Source organism: Thermobia domestica, chromosome 17 (assembly GCF_964235325.1).
Source record: "Thermobia domestica chromosome 17, izTheDome1.hap1.1, whole genome shotgun sequence".
Classification (NCBI taxonomy): Eukaryota; Metazoa; Arthropoda; class Insecta; order Zygentoma; family Lepismatidae; genus Thermobia; species Thermobia domestica.
The window spans coordinates 8,173,585-8,198,150 of record NC_137470.1 but is presented as its reverse complement, the minus strand read 5'-3'; the positions used below and the strand labels follow the sequence as shown (position 1 = coordinate 8,198,150).

Genomic DNA, 24,566 nt, shown 5'->3' with positions numbered 1-24,566 from the left:
GTTTAGCTTTGTTAGAAATTCTTAAAGCATACAGGATTAAACATGCGATCTCTCACAATAAGATATACGTGTTTATTTCTTAATCTCAAATGGTTAGATATCAAGAATGAGAACTGGGATCATATGAGGATTGTGGTGAGGGTTATTTATATTTGAAATGCATTCATGCCATTATCAACAATTGTTGATTCATTGTTGGATTAACTCGTTCGCTGAAACTTGACGCCATATCACGTCATTCATACCTATTGCTGTGTGTCACTGACGCCATTTGGCGTCAAGAGGTATTTCTCGTTGTAGACATTCTCTGTAAAATGGGACGCAGGTGTAGAGCTTTACACTCTGGTATAGAGGTCTGCACGGGCTCGGGCCTACAAAGCATAGATCACTTCGGGCTCGGGTCGGGCTTGGCCCGTAAATTTTTAGATATACAACCCATATTTCTCGGGTTTTATCGGGCCTGACTTTGTACAACGATATTTATGGGACCATTCTTCCTGGAGAACTTTTAAAGCACATCTAAATTTGTAACTTGACGCCCACACTAAAAATCTGATTATCACTTTGTAATTGAGAATAAAGCTAACTGTGTAGTAGTGGAGAGAAAAACTAAAAGTAACGGAAACAAACATATTTAGTTTATCTGTGAGTGAAAGTTTGAGCAGCCAGAGTGTGCATTCCATTCTTTTTCTTTACAGCAATCGACAATAACGCTCTGAGGACAATCAGAGTGAGTTCAGTACACATCCATTTGCATAAGAATTTGCACACATTGACACTTTGTTTTACATATTTGGAGTATTAATTTCAAGTTATATAAATGAAATGAAATATTTAGTTTTAGGTCCCACGTTTATGTACTGAGGCTAAGGGAGACGGAATTGATATAAATGACTATCTTTAGAGAATTCATATACTTAGCAAGTGAAAATAATAAGTTATTAAATTGCAACATTAAACCTCTAATTGTTGTAAATAAAAATACAATTTTGCCTTAATTATTACGTTTCTGTAATTCAGGCACATTTAGGGCTTATTTGATTATCACACGAGCTCGGCCGGGCTTGGGTTTAAAATTCTGGACCGTGCAGACCTCTACTCTGGTAGAACACAGTGTTGGCCTTTCATTTTCTGTATTGTGCTTGGTTTCCGCTGGATGTAGCTAATTTGTTGCAAAAGATTGAATGTTGCAAAAGTGTAAATGGCACATTGGATTGGGGTACTGAAATCAATGTGGCAGCGAAAGAGTTAAGGTCTTTCCAATACATTTTGACAAACATCTATTTGGGTAATTCGTTTCCAAGATATTCGCAGTGCTACCTAATTTCGTCACAACACCTTGTATTAGAATGCTGTGTAGGGGTCTACTTGTCACTTCTGATATCCAATGAAAAATTTGCTTTTGTCTATCTTTGCTTTTGCCATGTAGTATTGTATGATTTGTTTCCTAATATATACTGTATACATCATATCCATCTACTATTTCTCTCTCTCCATTATCTTGATTTAAAAAATAGAATAACACACTGCCTACAGATATGGAAGAAAACCCCCTTCACTGGTGGAAATCTTATGACAGTGACTATCCAAAATTAGCTATTCTGGCTCGTAAGCATTTGTGTATTCAGGGTACCAGCGTTCCATCGGAAAGAGTATTTAGTATTGGAAGCAATATCATAACTTATACTCATACTTTACTTAGTGAAGAGCATGCAAAACAACTGATTTTTCTTTCCATGAACAAAAAACTCGTTCCTAAATAGCTATGTCATGAACTTCGATGCAGCATACATTTCTACTTGAAAACTCAGTGCTAAAAGGCATATTTATTTATTTATTTATTTAACAATTACCAGATATAACTCAGAGGCCATTTTATACTGGGTACCTGACAACAACAACAACAACAATGGAAAGGATTTGGTAACGTATTTCCAGGGCCTGTTTTAGTAGGTGCCATCCCGGCATTTGCCTGGTAGAACTGAGGAAAACCCTGCAAAACCCCAGAGAGGATGGTCGGCAGCGGGAATCGAACGCTCGACCTCCGGAATGCGAAGCCAACGCTCTACCACTTGAGATATTTCTAAACAAGACGTTTCTTGTTCTTTTCTCTCTCTCTCAGTGTGATGCATGTGTTTGTGTTCTCTTAAGTTAATCCGTTGGCCTTACAAATGTAACACTTGGACTCAATATTCTTTTGTAGTATTCGATTAAAAGAGCATGCGATCTATCGAGATTTCTTTCATGTTATTATTAAATTGGTAATCCTTTGAATTAAAGAGCTTTACGCAAAGATGTGGCATATCCCACATGAACTGGAGAGGTTTCTTGTTATTGGTTTTGTGCAAACACATAACTAAAAATGTTGATTTTCTCATTAAATTTAAAGCTTACATCTTATACCATTATCCAGTTTCGCTTATGAAATCAATTTAGAAAGGTTCTAAGTCATTCCTAAAAATGGTGCACCTAACATTGCATTTTCTAATACTTAAGCAAGTCCAATGAAACTGGAAAGTGTTGATACACCCTAATAGCACAAGATGTTCTAGGCATGTGCCATTTAGGTATCCCAGCTACTTTTTAGGTACCCGACACTTGGCACATATGATATTCAGGTGCTAAGTATGTACTTTAGCTACCTACGGTTTTAGGTACTTGTTACACCAAATTGATATTTGCAATTATGTACCACAAATATAGCATTTATATACCTGGCTCAGTTTCGCACTCTAACAGTCATTGGTTTTATGTCGTCACTTGGGACATTTATCTGTCATGTTCTAGGTACGTCCTTTAGGTACATATTGTTTCAGATACCCTAACAGCACAAGATGTGCTAGTCATACGCCATTTAGGTGTTCTAAACTCATCTCTCGCATTCGATGCATCTGTTGCTTCTTTTTCTAAGCAATTGTGTACTAGAAGCAACAAACGCATCAACTGTCTCCGATCATTTGAAAGTGAATATGGAAGAACCATGAAATAAAGTAAATAGACACTCGTCATTTTGTTATAAAATTACATGGCGAGCAGATTTTATCTGATCCCAAACGGTTATCGTCGAATATACGCGGTTAAAGGAGCACTCTGATTAGCTAAATTCAAAAGACCTCAACAATTTATCCCTCTACAAGCGACGTTCTCTTCATAACCTCCATGGCCAAGTCGGAAGAGCACGCGGCTAGTAATCCACAGGTTGGTGGTACGCGCCCACCCTGTTGTATATCTTTTTGTACTTGTTTAAAGTGTTTTTTAAACTCACTTTAATGTAAGCACATTACGCATATATGCGATTTAACATATTTTGGGGGAGTAATTTTATAGTTCATTGACGCTTACGGCATGGGTAACATACCTAGAACATACAAGGCACGTTCCCCAGGTACATGTCAGGAATATGCCTAGGGGCGGACATAGACTGTGGCTATCACTGCCATCCATGGGATTTCTCTCTCAGAGGTACATAACGCACATATTGGACACATTCTCATGTGCACTCATGTCCAAAATGATTGTCGCATCTCTATAACTGTCTTCTTATAAGAATATAATTTGATAATCATTTTGTAGGGTACTTTAATACTGATACTACGTGTATAATCGGGAAATGTATATTTATGGTAAATTTTTATAGGAAAAAAATTATAAATACGAAAATTAGAACGAGTAAAACAAAATGTTGCTAAATGGATAATAAGGTTTTATTTTCGTTTTATTGTCCTTATTTACTGCTCTTTTGACGAGAAATTTGCCACATACGTGTCTTTTCCGATTATACACATACTAACATTATAAGAAATACCAGGCGAATTCGTTATAAAATTATAATCCTTCATCAACATATTTATAAACATGCCGCAATAATTTTGGACACGAGTGTACCTCAGGGAACATGATAGGTATATGCCTGCTATGTAATTTTGCTGTCAGAGTACCTAAACAGAATATGTAGGTCTGTGTAGTGAAATGTCAGAATGGAGGCTTTTGTTTGTTTTAGTAGTCTGAGTTATGTGGCTCAACTTGCATCTAGTAACTACATACGAATAAACGGAAAATTACTTCTTTGAACAAGAAACGAGTAGATTCCTTTTTTCCTGTCTGTTAAGATTTAAGCAAATATTAACATTGACATTTGATTCTTCATTCGCAATAGCAATACAGCACAACCATTAACTGTAGTGAGCAGTGGCGGTTTAAGCTGGTAGGCCGGGTAGGCACGGGACTACCCAAAAATTTTGAAAAAAATATATAAACGCTAAAAGATACAACAAAGAGTAAATATTTTTTCCACTATTTATATTAATGGTAGATAATTATTTAACAAATAGCATCAACCACTACTGTAAAAGTAATTTCCTATTATCATTAATCCATCAAATGTGTATATGTATCTATAAGCAAGAATGCGTGCCTACCCAAAATTAAAATTCTAAAGCCACCCCTGGTAGTGAGGACATCAAGTTGATTTGATTAAGGAGTGCAGCCATGTTAATGATAAGAAATATTCTGGAGGGCACTGCTCCCAGTTCTGCACTAATTTGGCTCTATCTTCGAAAGGGACAGAATTTCTGTTCTATACAATTTTTGCACAAAGTTTGGTATGAATCAGTGAAGAAATGCAGCCGATAATATAAGTTAAATATACAACATTTAGGTGGATTAGGTAGACGTAGAAACACCCCTACCCCACTGCCAATTTGGACTATCTTCAAAAGGAACTGAACTCTTAACCCATACTAATCCTGCGTAAATTTGGTTTCATTCGATTAAGAAATGCAGTCAACAGCGAAAATTGAATATTAACATGGAATGTAGAGGGACATAGTCCCCAAGCCCTAGTATTAATTTCATTCATGGAACGGGGTGTTTCTCTGCCTCATACGAGTATCGTACAGTCTGGTTTCATTCAGTTAAGAAATGAAAATGCAGCTGCTATCGCGAGCCAAAAAGTGTTATATATAAAAAGCGTCCGCAATTTTTTCGAGAGAGTGACGAACACCCATACCGAATATCAACAATATCAAATCGATAACGACGATATTTATATCGATATCGACGATATTAAATATTGAATATCGATATGGACAATATCGATATCAAAGATATCGATGTATCGACATCGATGTTTTTGCGATATCGATTATCGATATATCGATATATCGCACAGCCCTACTTGTGGATGAGTGGTAGGCTCTTGCTCTTTTGGTTTGGACATGGTTTTCACATTCGCTGATCACTGACCTTTGACGACCCGAATAGAGCAAAGGTTTCTGCTGTGGTGTACATATTTTAAAAGTTTTATTATTTTTTTGTACAATAAAACATAGTATTTATGCTTAAATATTTTCATTCGTGTTTGGACCTCATTTTTAGTCTTTTTCTGGGTTAACAGTGATTTTCGCTATCCGCGGTGCATTTACTATCAAATTTCACGGATAATCGTGGCTTTACTATATATTCGATTTCTCGGGTACAGATAACAGTGGTTTTTGCCATGAAAGTTTCTGCATTATACCGTTCCACGTGTGATCTGAGTCGCAAAGATGAATGCGAAGGAAAGAGTAGCTTTAAGACTCGTTCACGAGTCTGAACTGAACCACGACATTGCACAAGTAAACCCGAAACATTTGTTGTGCGAAAGTTAGAGGGGCAATTGAATACCGTACGACAACCAAATGGTTCAAGAACTTTCGTCCATTATTCAACAGTGTTGCCAGTACCTGAGTAATACAGAGTGAAGCAAAAATCCAGCACCATCCTTCACAAAATTTCATTACTAACAAAAGTTAGGTGCAAAGTATATTCAGATTCGTGTTTCTGGTGAAATTTTAGCCTAAAACCATGTGCTGCATTTTCCCCTTTCCATTAAAACATTGGATCTGAATTCAAAATGGCAGATTTCAAGATTGCCGCTATGATGTCAAATAGCATCATGGCACCCACATACAAAGTTTCGCCATATTTTCTCAAGCCATTTCAAAAATACAAGGGCAGTACTGGACTTTTGCCTCACCCTGCATAGCTGAATTGCCTATTTGCAACCCTCTGCTTCTACGACGTCACGTTTCTCTTCTCTGGGCTATATACATTAATGTAAATTAGTCATCGGCTAAACTTCGACTTATTTTTTAAGAGGCTTCAAATTTCTTTATGTATTACTTATATCAAAATTTGAATTTATCTTCGCCACAGACATTAGCATATTGTTGTCACAAGTATATTTCCTAACGCAAACTCTTAGGTCGATTGGAAGAAATGTGTACAGGTATACAAGAAATGTTATTATTATTATTATTATTATTATTATTATTATTATTATTATTATTATTATTATTATTATTATTATTATTATTATTATTATTATTATTATTGGATCAAAAGATCCATTATATTTCAGGCGAAAGTTTTCTGGTAAGCCTTATATCTAGAGAACTACATATAAGGTGCCTAGTATCAAAATCCGCCACATGCATTTCCGTAAGTTTCGAGTAATCTCGCAAAACGTGCAGTGAAGCTCCATATACACGCATACAAAGTCCCATATTTGAACTATTTATTTAGTATGAAATATTTAGTATGGAATTCCTTTAGATCAAACATGTAACAAGCGATATATAACTCAATTTCCGTAAAAAAAAAAATGAATTTGGCGTATTTTGATACTAGGTGCCTTATACAGTGTAGCCAAACCTAAATTATCAATTAACTCAGTATGATGTTCTAATTCCGTAAACAAGAAATACGAAAATTTGATTTAGGGACCATTTAAAAATTTTGTGGTCCCTGGTCCAAAAACTAATTATTGGTCAAAATCCCCATCTTTGATATATTTTTTTGATCATTCCTAAAATTCTTGTTTTCCATATCTATTTTAGGCAAATGAATGAACATATCGAAGCCTTTCTTCAAACGGGTTTCCCTGATTCTAATCAACTTCTAAGGTAGGTAGTAGGGATGGCCAGAACTGGTTTCTGGTGGAACCAAATTTCGGCTCTAAACGGATCCGGTTCCGGAACCGGGTTTTCGGATCCAGGTCTGGAACCGGTTCCCAAGATCCGGTTCTGAAAATCGGATCTCCAAGAATCGTTCCTCGCGGAACCGGTTTCACCGGAACAGAAAATTTGTAGCCATCCCTACGCTAAACACGTGAGCTGCTGGCAGGCTGTGAACAGTGTGCTAGATGAAATGGTGGAAACGACAGGTAGACGCCTAGGCACCCGCTTCTCTCATTTTGCTCAACAAACTGGGTAACTGGCAAACTCATTGGCTAAACAGGCAAACTGGCAAACTCATTTGGCTAAACACCCACTGGTGGACCAAAAAAGTTTTTCTGGGGGGCACAAGCGGGTCTGGGCGGGGAGGGCTCAAGCGCGTGGTCCTGTTTGCAGTGTTTTGAAAGTGAACTGTGTGCCTCCTTTACGGGCCTTTGGGGTCTTTCGGATCCAGGTTAGGAACCGGTTCCTTAGATATGGGTTTGGAGCCGGGTTTTCGGATCCTGGTCTGGAATCAGTTCCCAAGAACCGGTTCTGTAACCAGATTTTAGGATCCAGGTCTGGAACTGGTTCCGGAACCAGTTCTGAAAACTGGATGTCCAAGAACCGGTTCCGCCGGAACCGGAACTTTGTGGCCATCCCTACGTAGTTTAGCATTAGATATTAATAAATAGCGATGGTCTTGATCTATGGGTTCGTTTCCGGTATTTTTGAACTTGGTTTGCTTTAGTAAACGACGTGTGATGCATCGCAAGAATTCGGTATGATTCGTGGAACTGCCTTCCAAACGCACAATGTTGGAGGAGAAGTCCACGAACAATGTAACCAAACCTAGAAGACATGTCGAACAAGGCACGAAAAGAAACCACCTAAAGAACTATAACACGAAAACTACCAGTTTCTCGAATCAAACGATAACAATAATAATAGCAAAAATATTTAAAAAAAATAAACAAAACGAAACTTAGCGGCCATCCGACAACACTATACCCTCCGGAGATGTTTTCTGTATAGCGCAAGAGACAACGCTGGCAAAATTTCATGGATGGAGGTTGACAACCGGGACACACCCTCGCAATCCATTGAGTCCTGAAATTCGTAGATCTAGGTCAAGCTTCACGACTTCTTGCGAGCACTGTAAACAACACACATAATTAACTAGTATTATTTACACATATGTGAACATTTCTTACTCAAACATTTAACACAATATGACAAATAATAAACTTTACTAACAGAAATGACTATAATATATGAGGTGTGTTTTTAAGAAAGTAACATTAGGTCGCTGCAGCACAGCGGCCGAGATCTTGTACATGCGCGCTGTGTACTTACATTTGTTGGAAACCAATAGATGCCATTACGGAAACATTCGACTGTGTTTACGTTTCTGTGTGAGTAGTCGAAATGCCTCCGCAGATTTAGATTCCTGCCAAGTGTGAAATAAGCCGTGTGATTTGTTTGGTAAGTGCTAAAGGTGTGAAATTCATCGCCAGATTAGTGAAGTATATGACAGAAACATTATGAGAGATGGAATGGTAAAGAAATGGGTTAGAACTTTTAAAGATGGTCGTACGAATGTTCATGATGAACGAAGTGTGCGACCGTCTGTCATCACTGAAAACTTGGTGCAGAAAGTTGACAAAAACCCGAAAGGGAACAGACGATTTAGGGTTTCGTAGTTATCTGGTAAGTTCCCTCATGTTTCAAGAACTGTTTTCTGGGTGGTCAACGCCACGACGACGATGATGAAGTCGAAACAGCATGTTGCAGCGGTTGTTAAATCAGGCGGCAGACTTCTATGAAGATGGTACTCAGAACCTTGTTGTATCAGACGAAAAGTGTATTAATATTGGTGAAAACTATGTAGAAAAGTAGATGAAGTTACAGATACAATAATAAAATTGTTACAAAAAGTATAGTATACTTGTTTTTTTCATTTATCTCAAAACGATACTTACATAGAAAACACGCCTCCTATACCAAAAAAAAAAGTAAAGTTAGACACGAATTTTAAGTCAATACACAATACTTACCCCATACAAGCTGCTGAGTGTCATATTCTCAACTGAGAAGAATATTCCTGAGGATATAAATATATCAAGTAATGCGAACAACATTATAATCCCAGCTTTAACATCAGAGCCATATAATAGATATTGAACGCCATTGCCGTACTTGCAAGTGGAAAATGTTGCAATCACAATTTCAAAGAACGATGCGATCTGAAAATCAAAATTAAACTCAATAATTATTTACAACAAAATAATCAGAGAAGGCCAACTAAAGAAATCTATATAAATCAAAATGAAAGTGACTGTTTTTAACTTGATAACTCTTGAACCACTCAATCGATCTCGATTAAATTTTCAACATAGATGAGGTTCGGGACTGAAATGTTTTTTATCATTTCACTTTGACGGTGCAACTTAGAGGAAGAGGAGGAGGATATATAAATATATATATAAATGATAAAAAATGACCGATATTAGTGTCGAATTAGTAGTTTTCTGAATAGCTGAGATGAACAGTGACACTTCCGATGTCGTTTAAATCCAAATTCAGCCCTGCAGCTTTGGGGATGGGAAGATCTATAAAAATGATCGAAGATGACTGATATTAATGCCGAATCCATAGTTTTTCAGTAGCCAGATTATGTACAATCATATCGCCCAAGCCAGTTTACTTCCACCCTGGGCAAAGTCTTTGAAAAAAATACTAGTACTACGTTTACACCCCTATATCTCTGAACGTCAACTTTTACCACTTCATCAGAATGGATTATAGACCTCATTACAGTATAAATGACCAATTATTACGCTTAACCACGATTCTTACTAATCAATATAATAAATCTCTTCCATCCTGTCTTATACTTATGGATCTTGAAAAGGCATTCGACCGGATTTGGCACTACGGATTATTTTATAAACTGATTAAGTTGGGTCTCCCTCTTTCATATACGCGAGTCATATATTCATTCATACTTAACCGTATTGGCTATGTCAGCGTAAACAAATCCTTATCTCATCCAGTCTTCCCACACATAGAGGTGCCGTAAAGCTCTAGTTTATCGCCTCTTTTATACATCTTATATGCTTCAGATTTGCCATCTCCAGCGCCGAACACACATCCATTCCAATATGCTGATGACACAGCCTTCCTAACATTAGGAAAAACAATGCAACAAATTAACATATATTTGCAGGCTACGATTACAGCTTTCCTTGACTGGTGTGACAAGTGGCGATTGTCAGTTAACGAAGACCAAACTCAGACACTAGTTGTTCTCCCATCTAAGTGTCGTAGTAAAGTTCGACGTAATCCAAATTTATTGCAGATACGGGTAGGCGAACACATTCTTCATCCTTCCAAAACAGTCACGTATTTAGGTATCGTATTTGACGATAAGTTACGATGGACACCCCAGCTTCAGAAACTTGTTACGAAAGCTAAAGCAGACTACAACTTCTGCGACGTCTTGTTGGTCAGAACTGGGGTTTCAACTCAAAGTTACTGCTTAACACCTACAAAGCCTTCATGAGAAGTGTACTCACTTTAGGTCACCTAGCATGGTGTTCAGACCCACAGAAAATTTATAATTGACTTGAGATTCTAGAGAGACACGCCATTCGCTTAGCATATCGGATCAAACTCCCATATCATAGTACTGATCTATATGACAAAATTGACTTTCCTCCGCTCGTTCACCATATTGCCAACTTGCCTCAAAAGTTTATAGCCAAGAATCCCCAGGATCGGAAGGATATCTTTCTAGATACAATATTTACAGACTTACAGTAAGAATCTCCATATAAATACTATTATACACCACTCCGCGTCTTGCTTTCAATATACCTTTGCAGTATTCCAGCATATCATCATCATGCCGAATTCTTCCATCATCACCTCATTCACCAGCATATTCCTTATCTTTTTCCATTATAGCACTGTCTCTCTACACCACTAATAACGGCTCTCCATACGTCTCTCATCAGTCCTGAGCCTCCCCGGGACAGAAGATTAATATGAATTTGCCTATTGTAACATCACTATAATGTGTTGTGGCGTCCAGAGCACCTCATTCATCACTTTCTATTAGTTGACAATTTCTAATGTAATATATTTCAACAGTACTCCGTATATTCCTCAATATTTGCTTCTGTACTATTTATTATAACTGTTTTTGCACCTAGATTATTGTTTTGTATGTGCACCTTTGTTTACTAGTTTAATAGTATTGTTGTAACATTTGTTTAATATGATATTATTATTATTGTTTATATATGTTTCTTTCACAGCTCATTGACCACCTCTAAATTAAAGAAAAAATAAATGATGATCACAAATCTCAGGCCAAGAGAGAGGGCGAAACCCTCTAATGGTAGATTGTAATAACCTCCTTGATACTCGTTTGGTATACTACAAAGAATGCTTTTCCACTAATTGATGCCCCTCAACTTCTGAATAAAGTAATAAAGTATTACTTGCACCTACTCACCTAAAAGAAATACGCTTCTCTAAATACGTGGGCGTAACCTTTAACAAACATTTAACCTAGAAGCCTCATCTAAAGCAATTGGAAACTAATATCCGCTGCCGTTTGAACTTATTACGCAATCTGAAAGGCACTACGTGGGGTCTCAACAGAAAACAACTTCTTCTTACTTTCTTCTTAGTCTATTAGTATTGGTAACGTTTTCAAAATGGAAGTTCTTTACATAGCAATATACTAGCTTGGAGGTATTTTTATATTGTCTAATGATATGAACATGCGACTGAACAGACTAGGGTGCTTGGGGAATGGTAACAACCACAGTATGTTTGCTATTGTGTCGAACAATGTTTATGTCAAATTTTGTCTCTATGCATGCAATGGTCAAGCAACCTTCCGAGAAAATATACTCTAGTATGATTGGAAACACTGACAACATGGGTGCTTGTAGGCTCACAGTAACATACTACAAACCTAGCATAGGTCACAGTCTAATTATGTCCGCCAATGATACAGACTTCATGCGAAAATCTTGAATGTTCGCATTAATTGGCAACACTGCCAAACTGGGGTGCTTGAGAGAGGAATACGTTCACAGTATATTTTCTCTAGTGACGAATGATGTTTATGCCACGTTTCATGGATATACATCCAGTGTTACAGAATCCAGCTGAAACATTATATTTACAATTCGTTGGCAAGACTGACCAAATGGGCACGTCTTCGTGCAAAGTGATATTATTAAACCCTTGCACGGGTCACATTCTAGCAATGAGCTAAAAAGGGCCATGATAGGCTCAGACGCTTACGCGTGATGCATCGTAACATTGAATTTGACTTCTGTCGAATATGGCATTTATAGGGTCACAAACACCAACAAAGTGTCCCTTATAGGGTCAGGTTACGGGTTTGCCCGTGATTTGAAAACGGTTTCGTACTTCTCATGGCAAGAGATTTCAGACGATATGTAAGTTTTCCCAAGGTAATTGGTCCCGGTATGGTATCATCCCTAGTCAGTAACAAGTTCGATGTTTTGTCCCCAACACAATCAGATAATGGTAGCACTAACACTGGTACGACAAAGCGACCACCCAGTTTCAAGCCTCCTCCGATTTTCATCTTATTGCGAACAAACGAAAACTGTGTATGCTACAGGCGTGGCAAAAATGAAGGGCTTATTAAGGTGGTTGTCCGTAAACTGCCTATAGACACCGAATTGGACGACCTAAAGAAAGAACTATTACGTTTGGGTTACAAACCAACAAACGTCCACCAAATGTCTCGCAAAAGCAAGACAGATCACAAGAAAATTATGACGCCACTGTTTTTGGTTGCTTTGGAACGAACTGCAGCTGTTAAGGAGATATATGCTATTACCAACCTTCTTCATTACAAGGTCCACATCGAACCATACAAGCCTCCCTCAGTGCTGCAATGTTACAGATGCCAACGCTTAGGGCACTCACAAGACACCTGCCAAGCGCACCCGTACTGTCTCAAATGTGGGCAATTTCATTTCACCCAGTCCTGCAGTAACGCAGACTCTTCCACACCCGACACTTGCGCCAACTGTCAGGGAGATCACCCTGCAAATTACCGTGGCTGTCCGGTCTTTAAATCATATTCTGGGGAGGCTCTTAAATTGCCTTCCTAGCAGCCGAGGAAACTTCCAGATAAGACCAAGAAAAGCTTCAACAAATCATCAGAAGAGACAATTTCCATTCCACTGTTGTTAATATCCAACTATGGCTACGATCAATGAAGACGCTGAAGCTTCCACTTCTTCCCATATCCATTCAGCTTCTGCTCAACAACAAGAGAGCCGTAAAGAAGACCTGGACAAAGTTCGTTCTTTCATTCCTTAAAGGCTTACATTTCTACAAAATAATAACGCATATTAAACATGGTATTACTCGTTTCCGACAAGCAGCAGACTCAGCTTCCAAGGCTGAGGCAGTAATAGAAACAATAGCTTAATTGTAGTTCATACACTTATTCTTGCTACGTGGAATGCAGATGGTCTCGAGGGGCAGAAACAAATGCTTATTAGATTTCTCACGCACCATTGAGTTGATGTCATGTTTATACAAGAAACACACTTTACTGCTCGGATCACTACTTAGCGATTACCCAATTATATTGTCTACCGACAGAATAGAGTGGGCAAACAGAAAGAAGGTTTACTACTTATAATCAAAAAGACATTCCCAGTCAGGTTGATTACAATCCAACCCCTACTTACATTGCAGGCACTTACTGTTGAGCTAATAACTCCAGGCGTTCTATTAATACTGGTTACCGGGTACAGGTCCTTGGGCCCACAGACTTCGATTTTATTGCTAACTTATAGCCAAAGGTCATCTTAGCTGGAGACCATAATGCTAAGCATGGAGAATGGAACTCCATTACTCCAAATACTGCTGAAGATGCTCTACATCAATATCTCCTCACGTTCAACTTCATCATCAATGCTCTGCCAGATCCAACCCATCATCCGAAGTTATATTATTAAACATTAAACAACAACTAAACACTATGATCGATCTACGAGATCGGCCAGCCACCATTGAGGACATCGATTAAGCGGTTTCTCACCTCACATTAGCACTACGGACAGCAGAGGCAGCGAGCTCCACTACCATAATCTCTCCAAAGCACACAGGTCAATGCGACAGTCTACATCTGCAGATCTACCTTCATTTAAAATGTTGGGCTAGACGCCGATGGCAGCACACACTACATCCAACATACAAGACATTTTGGAATAAATTGTGTGCGAAGCTCAAGGTGCTCTCACAGCGACAAAATCAGCAATACTGGGAAGACACTTTTCGAAATGTCACACTAAATGAACGCAACATTTGGACATATTCTAAATCCTTCCGGCGTGCAGTAAATGCTTCCAGAGCTGGAGTCCTTCAAGTACCACAAGGATTGACTAAAGACTCTCAGTCACAAGCGGATAGTTTTGATGACTTCTGGAAGAACAGTTCCCGTCCAATAGAGCACGTCTTGATTCCTATCTCAAACAGCACATCCTAACCACGCTATATAGCAGAAATACACAAAACCCTACACATGGCACAACCTTAGTTACAGTCGAGAAATTGAAAGACATATCAAATATCTGCCAGCAAAGATAGTATCTGGGCCCGATAGGATTCGATCTGAGATCCTAAAATCTACTGGTGTTTCTAACCTATTTATTTAATGTCATCTTTGAATTATGCTATTTCCCGAAGACCTGGAAGGAAGCTCATATTATTACAATCCCCAAACCTAGGAAGAATCCACTGCTCCCGGAAAACTATAGGACGATAAGTCTTCTGTCATACTTGAGGAAGCTCTTTAAAAGGTGTTTTTCTCTGGAGGCTGAAAAAGCACGTAGTTAACCACTCTCTACCACTAAGTAAAGCACATTCTACCACTCCATCAGTTTGGTTTTCGTGCCCAACATAGTACTACTACAGAACTCGTGCGAGTAGTGGCTCATTTAAGAGTGGCTTTCAACAGAAAACAACACAGCCTTGGAGTCTACCTGAATGTCTCAAAAGTCTGGTTAGCAGTACTGTTACATAAACAATACACGCAACGTTTTCCAGGTCGTCTTCTGAATTTACTGCGTTCCTACCTCATTGACAAAAAATTTCATGTGTCTGTTGACGGTGTAAAATCCATGTCTAGACCTATCAAAGCAGGTGTTCCACAGGGCGCTCGGTTTTTATAAACTGTACACGGCAGATCTCCCGACTTTACCAGATTGCTTTTTCGCAACGTACGCTGACGATACTGCCTTTTTCACGACCAGTAGCTCACTTGTACAGTGTTACATCTACATTCAACGTCAAGCAAACGGTTTTCAGGAATGAGCAAGGTGTTGGAGGATTAAAATCAATGCTGACAAAACCTGCGCTGTCATCCACAGTCGAAGACGCATTAGCACCCCTCGAATTTTAACCAATGAGAACGCACAAATTCCTCGCACCAGGCACGGTAAATATTTGGGTGTGACTTTAGATCATGGGCTCACGTTCGCCTCGCACATCAAAGACATAAAGCAACGTTCATTACGCAAAATATCAGCATTGTACCCCATCTTTCTCTGCAGTTCATTTTCTCATGAGGTCCGCGCGCACATATTCAAGATGATAGTCCTATCCACACTTTCTTATGCACGCCCTGCCTGGCAACATGCTTCTAATTGTCATCTTCAAACACTCGAAAGTGTGCAAACGAGAGCTGGTCGTATCATCACTGATCACGACAGATATACACGCAACAGCCAAATTCTGGAAGATTTAGAGCTGGCCCTGTTAGGGAAGTTTTACGGCATCTCCATCATAAGTTCTGGCATACTTTACAAAGATATGTTAATCCAACTATAGCTAAGATCGGCATCGAATGCGCTCTATGGAACGTTCATCGCACACCACGCATTTAATATATTTCTATAGCTCGTTATGACATCATCATCAGCTACTCTGCGACAATTGCAGATGTAGACTTCCAGACATAACAAAACAATAGTAATACCCAACAAGCCATCTGCACATCTATATGTATTCGTTGTGCCATCTTACTCATGGGGTCAGGGGCTTCGGCCCGATATTCTTCACAAAACTTCAGCATTACCGTTACCGTGATCGTGACCGCTTCTCTATAAATGAAACGCTTACCAATGATAGGATTTGTTTTTATAGAGAAGATTGACAAGTTCCTTTCTTATAAAGGAGGTGGCTATTTCTTCTTAATTAATAAAAGTGAAGATATTCGAGCAGTTTTTAGAGGAGACTGTGTTGGTGGGGATTCTGGACTTTCGAAATAAAAGAACTAAAATAAAATTTCTATTTTGTACTGAAACTAGAAGTGGAAAAAATAACCATTCTGGTCTTGTTGATCGTATTAGAATACTAAGACAACAAGAAAAGGTTTTATACAATCAATTAAGTGTTTCAAGTGTATCTCCACTTTAATATCTTAACTATATATAAAACTTCATAACTGACAAATTAAAAGGGTACTTCCGGTTGACGTGGAAAGTTGAAATTTGGCATGATTCCGGAACTAAGTCACAGGAAAATTGTAAAAAGTGAATATTTTTAATTTTTAGGGGGTCTAAAGGGGGAATGAAGAAATTCCCCATGTTCTTTAAATTTACCTTTTTTGAACCTATAATCTCATGTTTTAGATACCTGGAATAAAAACTTGAAATTCGGTATGCTTGTACATTTTCGTTAGTGTTACCTAAATAAATCACTAAAAAAATATATAACTTTAGAGTGGTTTTATGGGGAACTGAAAAATCGTGTCCATGTTATTTATATGGGATACCTTTTACACCCCAAAATTATTGGACACTTCCTGTATGGCTAAAATGATTAAATTTGACATGATTGTCGCTTTTCAGGACTAACAAACAAAAAAGTTGCCAGAAACGGATATTTTTAATTTTTAGGGAGTCTAAAAGGGGATGAAAAATCTCCATGTTATTTAAATGGTCCTTTTTTTACCTATAATCTCATATTTTAGGTACTTGGAACTGGAATACAAACTCAGTATGCTTGTACGCTTTTGTTAGCATTACCTAAGTAAATCACCAAAAATAAAAATTTCCAATTTTAGAATGGTTTTATGGGGAACTGAAAAATCTTTCCCATGTCACTTATCTTCTACACCCCAAAATGATGAAACATCTTCTACACCCCAAAATGTTAAGGCACTTCGGGCAGGATCAGAAGGATGAAATTTGGCATTCTGGGACTAACACACAGGAAAATTCCAAAAGTGAATATTTATAATTTTTATGGGGTCTAAAGGGGGATTAATTTAAATGGGCGTTTTCTTGGAATACAAAACCGTATCTTTTAGTTAGTTGAAATAGAAAAAGAAACTTAAAAGTCGGAAGTTTTTTGGGTTTAAGAGGCGGAAGATCGTAAGCCGAGCAAACGCGGGAGTCTGTTGGCGGAGTCCCCAGCTAGCGAAAGGCTAGTCTCTACTAAAACTAGAAGCGGAAGAAACCAACCACTTCCAATTTTAATGATCGTATTAGAATAAAAACGATAACAGAGAAGAGAACCGATTTTATGTAATTAATTAAGATTCAAAGTCGTCGCGTGAGAACTAGAGAAACGTAACTCCAAAACTGTGGTTTTCGTTTTCTTCATGTTTGGACATAATTTTGAAAGCCCCATTTGGTGTAAATGGAACGTAACGCTATCTGTTCTCCTTGTCGATTATCTGTTGTAATGTATTTGAATAATCATCTTATTAAAAACACATCTTTCTAAGAAAATAATATTTTTGTCCTCTCGCCTGTAAACCTAAGAAAATGTAGTTACGTTTCTCTGGTTCTTATGCGACGAAATGTATATCTACTTTAATATTTCTACTGAAACCAGAAGTAATATAATTATGCTACTCCTTCCGTTTTCATTATTAATTTGAGAAATTAGTATACCACACAAATCAATCTCCTTCACTGCTACTTTTTTTTCTTATTCTAGCCCACAAGTAAGAGTATATTATCAAACAACAGAGAATTGAATGAAGATACATAGAAAACCACTTAAGAGTCTTCATCCCGGCGAAATTAAAATACCGCTAATTTTACAGTAATTATGTGATATCTTTAAATAGATAAAAGATAATTGAAATATGGAACAAGAGCGCCCTAGACAATATTATTTTGCGTGAGGTACAGTTATCACAAGTCACCTAGTGGCTTTCCGTTTTCAGCTGTTTAGAAATGCAAAAATAAATGCCGATTTTCAAAATGGGTCGAAATCGAAAGCAGATAAGTGAGTCGTGATAACGGTTTCTCATGTAAAATAATATTGTCTAGGGCGCTCTTGTTCCACATTTCGATTATCTTTTATCTATTTGAAGATATCACATAATTACTGTAAAATTAGCAGTATTTTAATTTCGCCGGGATGAAGACTCTTAAGAGTGCTCCAAAAGCATTACCAGAACGAATTTAAAAAGAATGGACAGATGGAGCTGAAAGGATAACTGTGATTGTTCCTACATGTAAAAGTAAATATTTTCATCCTCATCTTCTTCTTTTTCTCGAAAAATTACGCAAAATATCATCTCTCTATGACTTACAGTTCCCGAGATATGGCTTCTTAAATCTACCGAAATTCGAACTTTTTTGGCAAATGTCTGGGAAACGGTGGACAATCAGCCAGTGGCCTTCGGTTACTATTTGGTGCGAAAATGTTCATCATCCACTTAGGTAATGATCAACGCCAATATGATATGACTTACGGTTCGGAGATATGGCTCCGTAAATCTCCCGAAATCGGAACTATTTTTTTTTTTTTTTTTTTTTTTTTTTGCCAACATCTCGGGAACGGAGAGATGATATTAGCGTTAATGAATACTTAAGAGGATGGTAAACATTTTGGCACCGATATTAACTAGTGGCCGCCGGTTACTATTTTGTACCAAAATGTTCAACATCCTCATAGGGATAGAACAACACTAATATCATCTCTCTATAACTTATGACTCCCGAGATATGGGTCCTTAAATTTCTGGAAATCGGCCATTTTTGGGCAATATCTCGGGAACGGTAAGAGTGAAGCGAAATATTCCGAAATATTCCGCGTGTAAAAAAAAAAAATATATGACAATGATGCGACTCACTTCTATTTTGTATCCAATGTAAAATAAAAAAGTGTTGCAAAGTGGCGTATTTACCAACACTTGCAGGTAATTACGCCAAGTGTACGATACTGCTAGAAACCTGTAATGAATCTTGCAACTGCTTATATCGTCTGTATTGTACGTACGCTACACAACATGACTGAAGTAAGAAATAGAGGAACCAAAGTGCAAGGTGAATATAAAGAGATAAAATGTGAAAGCAATAATCTCCAAACTTGAAATGAAGGTCCAAACTGAAAAGAACACTAGAAGATAAACTCACCGTGTCACTATAATGTGACTTTAAAAAATACACTGATAATACATGGAACATGTGGGGCAAATGAAAGCATCTTTGTCTTCTGCAGTCAGTGCTCCACAAGCTCTGGCGTATTTCGCTGTACCATGCTTGGTATTGATTTAGTAGCCATGGAATCACAAATGTTCAAATTACACTTTGAAAACAAATTGTTCCTGGATGGACACGAAATAAGGTGTACATTGCTGTAAACAATCGGCAATGTTCTGAGTTAGCACGGTACTAATAACGGATTCTAACCTCTATTGAAATAATAACGTCCTTCCACGGAACCTTCCCAAAGCAAACAACATTGCACGGCGTGGCTGTCTCAGCGCTGTCACCCGGAGTATCCGTCAAATCGGACTTGTCCAAGCCCGTGACACATATTGGAGGGGCATTTTAGCGGATTTCGTTGGAAACGTCCCAGCACTGAACACTTGGTGTATTGAGCTGCACTGGTGTATATACCTGCAGTTACATTACTATTTTAGATCTATTCATGACAAGAAATATTTCTTATTTGTATTGAGATTTTCTATTAAGTTTAAGCTGGTAATCACAATATATCCAAATAAATACGTTCAAAAATGTTCTATAGATTACTTTTATTTAAGAAAATATTCGAGTGGGAGAGATATTAATCTGGAGAACGCATCATTAATGTAAGAGTACACATATAAATTTGGCAATTTGTTTCCGAACCATGACAAAATTAAAACTACATCGTTTTTGGGTGCAGGAACTACCCCAGATCCCCTCCGCAGAAAAAGCCCTGAGTACGGACAAGCGAACTGTATATGTGTTTCACATGGGTCTGTATTTCTTGTTTTCTTGTCGTAGTCGCTAACGCTCTCGCCTTTGGGTTCGATTCCCGTGTGGACACTCCGTCCAAAAAGTTTAATCACTTTTTGAGACCAGCCATCTTGAGTGAGGTTTTCCTCATTTTCACCAGGCAAATGCCGGGATGGTACCTAGAATAATTGTTCCAGGTCGCTTCCTTCCTTTCCCAATCCTTCCCTTTCCTCGGATAGTGTGATCTCCGAGGGACGTCATCCCTCATACGTGAGGGACTAACATGACCAAAGATGCCGACAGCCCAGAAATCTAATTCCTAATTCTTGTTTCCTTGTCCCCTTATAAATTCTGTTCTGTGCATGAGAAAACTACATGATTAGTTTCAAATTGTTCAGCTCAGCAAAAAGAGTGCTCTTATAGTGCTGCCAAAATGTCTTGAGCCGTGACAAATATGCGAACTAAAGCTCACACCCTCGCCACACCCACGGGTGAGCCAATAAGAATTCAGCTGTTACTAAGCAAGATAGCATTAGCCAAAGGGAGTGGAATTCCCTCAGCCGATGGCAGCGCTAGGAACGGAAGACTAGGTGTCAAGTCAATGTGGTATATCTATAGTTGTCGTAAAGCGCAGTGAAACAGGCAGCGACAGAAAATTGAAAATAAGGAATCAGAGAATATTTAATTTTGTTATGATTTATTGCATTGTCTTCTTCTACTGTATGGAACGTAAGTAAAAAATCAACATAGAAAAGTAACTATCTTCAGAAATATTCTCAACCGCATGATAATTAGAATACTGAAAGAGAGAGCGGCACTACAAGTTTTAGAGCTACCTCGTGGCTAAACGGTTTGTGTACGCGCCTTTGACCTAGAAGACCTGGGTTCGATTTCTGGTGGGAGCTAATGTGATTGGGATCCCACATTAACCTATAGGTCCACTTCTCATATATCCTCGCTGCTGAAAAGGACGTTAAACTGAAATCACAGTTTTAAGGGGTGATTATAGAAAAGTTCATTTTTTTTTCTCTTAACTCTTTTCATTATAAGTTCATCCTATGTAACATACGGCAAGAACAATTGCATCTGCTAAATGCTAATTACCATCAAGTTGATAGCATCAGAAATTTCTTGTTTCATCGTAACTAAAAGGATTGTAGCTTCTGTTCTGTCGTATGTCTTAATGAGGGGTTACTACTATTTGAGCTTTCATTGAGATTCTAATCCAAGTCTCTGCGCAAAGGCGCTCCACGGTTCGGAAATGAAATGAAAAGAAATCTTTGTCCTCCCAATCTGCGTTAAGTCCCACGGTTATGCCGGCTAGGCTAAAGGAGACGGTGATGATGAGGAATGAATGAAATTGTGGAATGAAGAAAGTAGGAGGAAAAGGGAGAACCCCGAGAAAACCCACGCACAAGGCATTTGTCCACCACAAAATTCACTTGACGCGACCTGGGATAGAACCGAAGACTTCAAACACCAGAGCTGAATGCTCTACCACTGAGCTACCGCGGCCCCACGGTTTGGGGTAGAATTGTGTAAGAACATAAGTATATGAGAAGTTTTGTTTTTAAGTACTGGTATTCGGTATCTTGGTTTCTTCAGAGCATTGGTTCCTCATAAATAACTCTATGGCTTATACTATGAGACCAGAGGTTCAATAGCCATGTTCACAGAAGCTCTCCATTCACTTCTGTTCTAAGCCAACTGGATCCAGTTTCTGGGGCCGCGGTGGATCAGTGGTAGAGCGTTCACCTCTGGTGCATTGGGTCCTTGGTTCGATCCCAGCTCGTGCCAAGATGTACAAACACCGTGTGCGTGAGTTTTCTCGGGGTTCTCCCACTTCCTTCATTCCACCATTTCATTCATTTCTCATCATCACCGTCTTTCCTTTAGCCTAGCCGGTACAATCGTGGAACGAAAAACTTTTAAATATTTCATTTTCATTTTTGGATCCAGTTTCTGCTTTATATTTCTATTTCTGCGAGATCCATCTTAATATTGTCCTCCCGTCTGCGCCTAGGTTTTCCTAATGGACGTTTCTCGGTTGGATTTCTAGTTGAAACTTTGAAAGCGTTCCTACTTTCAACCAGTCTGGCTACATCACCGCCCACCTGAGCCTCCTGAGATTTGATGACCCTAACAATGTTTGGTAAACCGTATAAATTATGTAGTTCCTCGTTATGCTTTCCGCCATTACCCATTCCCGTTCCTGTTGAATCCGAATATTTGTTTCAGGATCTTATTCTCAAATACTTTCAGTCTGTGTTCTCCCCTCAGATTAAGCTACTGTTTTGCAACCGTACAGCAGAATAGGCATGATTATTCTTTCATATATTTTAAGCTTCAAATTCCTTGACAGAATTCGCGACGACAAAATATTTTGAACTGAGTAATAACACGAATCTCCTACTTTTAGCCGACATTTAATTTCTTCGTGGATATGGATTTGGCCTGTTAACATTGATCCTATATATTTGAAAGTATCTACTTTGTCGGAAGTATTATTTGATATTTTGACGCATCTATAATTCGCAGCAATTTGCGTCTATAAGTTGATGATCCCGGCAAATTTCCAGGTATTTAGTTTTCTCTGTATTCACTTCCAAAATCATGTCCCTGCAAGGGTTTAATAAAATCACTGCTCTGTATCCTATTGTTCTTATTGTTCTATAACTAATCAAACTTACCTATTGTATTTACATTATCAGCATAAACCATAAGCTAGTGAATATCATTCAACTCTAGGCCCTGGCTGCTGTCTTTGATTTTCCTTATAGCCTACACTTTTTGATTTTCCTTAGAGCCTACACTTTAATTCTCCTTATAGCCTACACTTTTTGATTTTCCTTAGAGCCTACACTTTAATTCTCCTTATAGCCTACACTTTTTGATTTTCCTTATAGCCTACACTTTGATTTTCCTTATAGCCTACACTTTTTGATTTTCCTTATAGCCTACACTTTGATTTTCCTTATAGCCTACACTTTTTGATTTTCCTTATAGCCTACACTTTGATTTTCCTTATAGCCTACACTTTGATTTTCCTTATAGCCTACACTTTGATTTCCTTATAGCCTATACTTTTTGATTTTTCCTTATAGCCTACACTTTGATTTTCCTTATAGCCTACACTTTGATTTCTCATATTTGATATATTTGATCTTATTCGTTTAATTGGGACAATTTTTAATTCTTTTCACGGAAAAATCCATATTTGGGCAGATGAGCAATATATACGCTGGTCGCTTCCTTTCTTGTATCAAAGGGATGGGTTTGTAAACAGCTTCACACCTACGTAGAGAAGCGGCAACTGTAATCGTGATCTCTTGACCTTGCACGTACGTCGGTTTTCTAAGAACCACCAAGGATCAAATGGAACGCCATGCCGAAAGGAACTTTGTCCAAGAGTTACCGCTGCCGACGGTAGGCGTCTCCAGGACGAAAAGGGAGCGTCGTTTTAGACGTTCCCACGAAAATTCAGATTACGAACTACGTACTTCGTCATATTCTAGATTTAATTCGTCATTCGGAGCGTGGATTCTCCTTAGTGAACACTAGGTGATGGTCTCTTCAGGTTTGGTACAATGGTGAATCCATACGTTGAGCTGTATATACTTAGTTTACATGTATTTTTCTACTACTATAAATGGGTAAGTGTTTTAAATGCCATAAATTTATTTACAGGAATGTTTTGGATATTGTTTAACTGAAAAATGTAGGAAATTAGAGGAGAAACATTGTTTCATGAAATGATGGTAACTTACTTCATCTGCAGGAAACCTAGGATATGACAGTTTTAATTCGAGACTTGCAACTGTGTAAAATACAGCGACATCTATTTTAGAATTAATTAGAGTTATTTATTTGTATTATAGTGATTAAAAACTTAAAGTGTATTTTTTGTGATAATTTGTGTTCATTTTTATCTGCTTTATTAACATTATCAAGTGCCTCCATGACTATCATTTAGGAGTGTCCATTCAAGAATGAAATTAGTGATATTTTAAAAACGTTTGCTGAGTTTCTCTGTGCTACTCGCATTTTTTCTTCTTTCATCATTATTACGTTTAAACTCTTAATGCATTTCATTGACATTTGCAGAAAATTCTCTCTGGTATATGATGCGATTTTTTCTTATTATTTCATTTGTGGACTACGTAATCGAATGTGTAGTAAGTTTTCAGCAAGCTAAAAACTTAGGTTGTTTTCATAAGATATGACGTGTAAGATCAAATTTTCAGGCTACATCAATCATTTCCCTGTTAAACAAATACAGTTTTATTGAGAGGGTGCACAAATGTATGTTGAGTTAGGAAGGTTTTGGAGTGAT

General features: G+C 38.0%; 1 protein-coding gene across 1 annotated transcript in view; it reads right to left on the bottom strand.

Annotated features, from left to right (window-relative positions):
- LOC145674293 (uncharacterized) overlaps nucleotides 1-24,566 on the bottom strand; it is a 98,153-nt gene that overhangs the window by 59,692 nt on the left and 13,895 nt on the right. The window contains exon 2 of the mRNA XM_081744146.1: nucleotides 9,032-9,220. Coding sequence (XP_081600272.1) covers nucleotides 9,032-9,220 — 189 coding nt within the window. The remainder of the gene's footprint in view (nucleotides 1-9,031; nucleotides 9,221-24,566) is intronic.